This window comes from Olea europaea, chromosome 17 (genome assembly GCF_002742605.1).
Source record: "Olea europaea var. sylvestris chromosome 17, O_europaea_v1, whole genome shotgun sequence".
Taxonomy (NCBI): domain Eukaryota; kingdom Viridiplantae; phylum Streptophyta; class Magnoliopsida; order Lamiales; family Oleaceae; genus Olea; species Olea europaea.
Window position 1 is genome coordinate 22,681,173 of NC_036253.1, and position 5,448 is coordinate 22,686,620.

The 5,448-nt window shown below is 36.0% G+C and overlaps 1 protein-coding gene across 1 annotated transcript; it reads left to right on the plus strand.

Annotated features, from left to right (window-relative positions):
- The first annotated feature begins 1,030 nt into the window (after positions 1-1,030).
- On the plus strand, positions 1,031-4,853 carry LOC111365442 (growth-regulating factor 1-like). Its single transcript, XM_022985985.1, has 4 exons — positions 1,031-1,445; positions 2,844-3,044; positions 3,284-3,635; positions 3,949-4,853. The coding sequence occupies exons 1-4, from the start codon at positions 1,160-1,162 to the stop codon at positions 4,571-4,573; spliced, it is 1,464 nt and encodes a 487-aa protein (XP_022841753.1). The 5' UTR covers positions 1,031-1,159; the 3' UTR covers positions 4,574-4,853.
- The last annotated feature ends 595 nt before the right edge of the window (positions 4,854-5,448 follow it).

The following is a 5,448-nucleotide window of genomic DNA, read 5'->3' on the forward strand; positions in this document are numbered from 1 at the left end:
TCATATCAAAGAGGCTAGGGTTACATTCATATATATACTCTAGGGTTAGGCTTTGAGTTGGGCCATTAAAGGGGTAAACGGACCAAGATTCAAGCCATCCATAAGGAATACAATTGGGCCGGGTGTAGCTCATGGACTTGATTGTTGGACTTATTTCATTCATCGGCCTATGCCTATAAGATAACATTAACCCACGTTAACATCATAGCCCGGGATTTATTGGGTATCAAAAACCCAACAGCTTCAATTTATGAACAAAGCTATCACGATTTGAATTATAAAAACTTATTTACACTTTTAAGCAAATACAATAGCTTTTATTTGGTCCCTATTTTTTAAAATTAAATTTTTTTTCTCAATAATCAAGCATTTTATGATATTAATAACTTTTATCAACTTTCAAACCGCTCATTTTATTAATTTTTATCAAAACTTATTAAAAATATAATTTTTATTGAAACCAAGCAAGGGCTAGATCTCATCTCAACATTATTATTATTATTTGGTTCATGTTTGAGTTCTATTTTTTAGAATATATTTTAAAATAAATTCTTGAAGAATGTGGAATTATGAAGTAGGAAATCGTTTTATGATTTATGTACATAATTATTTTCCTAGAACTTTTGTAATTTAAAATAAGTCTAAAAAGATGAATTTTAAAGAATATGACTCGGTTCTCATACAACTTGTTTGTCTTTCATTAGAGTAGGAAAATAAATTTTGAAAAAAAAGTAGAAAGAATTTTGAACTCAGTGGAATTGAAAATGAGTGTAAAAAAAATTAAAATAATAGTGGACAGACAAGGTTAGTCTCGTTTGGTCCTTATTGATTTTCATTTCATTGCATTTCATTTTTTTTTTCAATTTTCAACCACACAATCTTTCATAAAATAATATTATACGTAAATCAAAAATATTTTTTTTTCAACCATTTATTTAAAAAAAAAATACTATTTCACTCATTTTTATTTTCACAAAATGGGGCCAAACGGGGCTTAGCCTTCTTTCTTTGGAGTCAAAATATCTATTAGCTTGTCGTTGAAATCTCCCTAGAAAACTCTTTCTTCAGTAGCACCTTTTCTCTTCCAACTCGTTGCTTGCAATGGACTAAATGCTCTCGTGCATAAGTATTCTCATAAACCTTTCTCTTTCCATCAAAAATGGATTTTGGGGTGATTACACACCAAGACCCCTCTCCAAAGCCTGCTGGTCCAGATTCAACTGAACCCAGCAATGGCAAACGCCATGGATCTGGAAATCTGAAGCAAGACAGATCAGAAAATGCAGAGGATACCCGCAAGGAATCAAAAATCGCTAGAACTACTTTTGGAATATTCGATCTATGGCCATCAGGGTGTGATGATGGCCAGAAAATGCTTTCATTTTCTTCTGCTGATCTGCATTCCAATGGTAGAAATGACACAAAATATTACAGCAGAACAGGAGGTATGCCTATAAACGTGCTTGCTCTGGGTTGAAGTTTATTATGCTAACTCTGCTTGTGTAAAAGCTTCAAACTGTTAGAAAATTTTATGTAGTTCCTTGCTTGCAAATCAGATTTATTTTAGATTCAAAAAATTGAACTCGTGAACTCTACTTGCATACCATTTTGTTCAAAAAATTTCAGAATATTGGCAGATGGGCATTTGTAAAATTGGGTTTCTTGAAAAAATAATATTAAAATGGAAAATATTTTGACAGTGAATTTTTGAAAATTTGGATGTTAGAGAGCAGTGGTAACGATATTTTCTTTTTGAAGCCTGTAATATTATAATGATTTGGTTTGCAAGAAAGATAGATGTTGGGTTATTTGTTAATGATTTATGTGGCTCCTTTATTTTTCTGTAATGGATGCTGGCTGGTGGTTCTTTTGCAGTTTTTTTCTGGTCCCTGTACTGTTTGAAAAGAGAAAATAACAAAACGGGGCACTACTGTTTTGTTTTTGACAAATATTTACACCTGATTAATGTGTGGGAATGTGCAAAAGTAGGAGGCCAGCGGTAGGAGCACTCAGAGTGAAGTGTCTTGTTTTGCTTTCACTTTCTCAGTTTCTGTCTAATTCCTTCCACTCTGCCAATCTTCTTATTTTGATCTATAATTTTTGTTAACAATATTCTAGGTGAAGTTGTCCAGATGTAATTCATTTTGAAGTATGGAAGTGTTTGGCAGATCAGTTATATATGGTTTATAAAATTGTTCAATTAGATGTTAAACAGTATTTTATGTTTAACGACAAAGTTTTGGACGAGGATTAAATCGTAATTTAGAACTCGAGAGGAGTACTTTGGAATTTTTTAGGTACAGTAGAACTAAGACAGAGCACATGCAATGTCATTTCATTAATAATGGGGATAAAGATAATAATAACTTTAATACATGGTCCAAGAAAATGATTTTTTTTTCCGGCATTTAGATTTGGTTATTAACAAAAAGAAAGGATTGAAGAGAATGCATTGCACCTAATTAGGCGCAGATTTTTATAAGCTTAAATGGTTCATTCTATGGAACACTAGCTAGATCAGATCTTTCATGCTTTAAGGTATTGAGTGTTGGACTTTAAAAGAAATAAAATCTCCATAAGATAAATACGGGGGGAAAGTTGGATGTTTAGATGAATTATGGTCGTCTTAAACGGAAGTCTAAGAAATGATAATATAGCAAACAAGCGAGTTGACAATAAATAAGAGATGAAAGCATGGGAAAATATGTAGTTGAAAATGAGTTGGGGAAAAATGAGTTTTAAATAATTTGTACCAGACATGGGCTAAGGATTCTGTTCTTCTTCTTTTTTTTTTTTTGTTAAAAGGGAAAGGATAAACTGATTTATGCTTTTACTTGCTTCAGGAGAGTTGAATGTAGGTATGCATGGCTCTGTTGCTAGATTCAGGGGACCATTTACTCCCGCTCAATGGATGGAGCTGGAACACCAGGCATTGATCTATAAACACATGTTGGCAAATGTTCCGGTTCCTTACAACTTAATTATGCCTCTCCTAAGATCCCTCTACCCATATGCTACATCTGGATCTTATGCCTCAAATAGTTGTAAGCCTTTTCTCTTCCTGTACATTTACATTCTCAAAAGAGATCTTATATTTCATTTCCTAATAGACATTTATTCTTAGACATGGATACTAACAAGTGAAGTTGAACGTTGCCTGCAATTTTGCATGCTGGACGTGTTGTTAATTTCATGCCCCAATTCTTTTGCATGTTTTCTTTTTCCCTCTCTTTTTTCCTGGAAGCCTCAAAATGCTTGTTACTGCCCTGTTTTTTGCATTCAGTGGGATGGGGTCCTCTCCATTTAGGTTTCTCTGGCAGCAACGATCCTGAGCCTGGGAGGTGTCGGAGGACGGATGGAAAGAAGTGGCGGTGCTCGAAAGATGCTGTTCCTGATCAGAAGTACTGTGAAAGGCACATCAATAGAGGCCGCAACCGTTCAAGAAAGCCTGTGGAAGGCCTGAAAGGCCACGCTGTCTCTGGATCCACTACAAATGTGGCACCGATTGCTTCCTCCTCATCAGCATCGGTGATGTCCAGCAGCATTGTATCTAACAATCTTGGATCCATGCCAAACCGACTCAATTCCTTCGAGTCATACACTGCCAAGGCTTCCAACAACTACCTTGTTAACAGGTAAATAATTCATCATAAACCCGATTTTCCTTCTAGTGGTGAATGATATGCTTGTTGTGCTTGATTGGACAGTTCAGGTGGGATTAAGGAATAAAATCAAGTTAAAATTTGTACATTATCCTGTGTAATATTGTCCTATATTGGGTGCCAAACATGCCCTACATGTAGCACAGTGGGCAGGGCGGGGCTGGAGGCATGCACTAGATGTAGGATTTTAGCATCTATATGAGGTAGAAAGGCTATGCATACTTGTTCGCTTTTATCCTGTTTAAATCCTTAACACACTGATTGTTCCTTGTTCCTTTTTGTTTAGTGACAACAAACATGCATACGGCAGAACTCAAAAATTCCAAAGCCTCACGTTGACACCCACCTCTATCAATCCGAAGCCTAAAGAAGCGCCATTTTCCTTTCAAAAGCAGCATGCTCCATTTGAAGAATTTTCTCACTTGGAGTTTGGAGTGAACTCTGATTCCCGAGTCAATCCTTCAACAAAATTTTCTTATGTGAATACTACAAATCCTAATTCTTTCCTGGATCTAGAATCGAATGACCAAAATCTGGTAAGCCAATTTATTGACTCAACAGACCGATCTGATCTTACCTCTGTCTCATGGCCTAAAAAACTGAAATCAGATTGGACCCAGCTTTCAATTTCGCCAATGGCTCCTCCAGATTTTTCTCTACCCCCAAATTCTCCTCCACAGTCAAAGGCTACCATCATGCCTTTACTACTATCTCCTGAGCTGGACCCAGTTCAGATGAGCTTGGGCATTAATACTATTGATGAATCAAATCATAAGCAATCGACTTGGTTACCAGTTTCTTGGGGAATCTCAATGGGCGGTCCATTAGGGGAGGTCTTGACCAGCACATCAACTAACGCAGGAGTAGGCAATAATTCGACCGTTTTGAACCTCATGACTGAAGCCGGGTAAAGTAGCCCTCAGCGGGATCTTCCCTGACACGAGTCTTGCAGATGTCGACTTTTGTCTTGTTTTAGTAGGCTAGTTGAAGGTATTGGTGGAGATGTTTTCTTTAGTTTCTTTCATCCGTCTGTGCAAGTGTTCTTAGTGCAGAAACCTAATCAAACTTGAAGCTGAACTCAATGCTGGTTCACTGTTCACAATCATCAGTCATCTGTGTTCTATAATTTACCTTATCGAGTAACATTTTGTGTCATTTTAACCTTGATCGGAAGTCTTAGTCATTTGCCAAGTACTCGAGTATCAAAAATTATGTTTGCACTTGGTAGCAAATTTATGCAATGATGGCATGTTTGGTATGACGGAGGGAATAGTACTGCATAGAATAGAAGGAAATCTGTAGAGGAAAAATATGTCATTATCATTAAAATTGTGTGTTTACAAAGACAACATTAAAATTTAAATCTATGAATTGATCGTTTCAAGCATTTAGTAAAATTACATTGTTGATATGAAGAAGAATCATGCTATGGGTACAACATTTTTCACAGCAACGTTCACAGCCTACACACATGTAAGGGGTGGGGTCTACGATTAAAGTAATTGTGGACTCCATTTTTGTGAGGAAGCTGTGAAAAAAGTTGTGAGGAAAATGCTGTACGATCAGCAATTTCCTATGAAGAAATGCCTAAATTTGCAACAAAAAATAAAAATAAAAAAATAGTCAAAGGAGCTCTGCTTCTGCTCATTGTTTTTCTCCATTTTCAATACCTTAACAGTAGAGTTTAAATTTTAGGAAAGCATCTCATCCTGCACTTTGCCCAAATAAAATTTATATTTTACCTGGTTCCTTCTCATAGCCTCCGTCAAGGTTATCCTCACTTTTG

Coding starts and splice junctions, on each gene's coding strand:
- LOC111365442 (XM_022985985.1), top strand. CDS start 1,160: ATGGATTTTGGGGTGATTACACACCAAGACCCCTCTCCAAAGCCTGCT. Junction 1,446..2,843: donor ATATTACAGCAGAACAGGAG/GTATGCCTATAA, acceptor TACTTGCTTCAG/GAGAGTTGAATGTAGGTATG. Junction 3,045..3,283: donor ATCTTATGCCTCAAATAGTT/GTAAGCCTTTTC, acceptor TTTTGCATTCAG/TGGGATGGGGTCCTCTCCAT.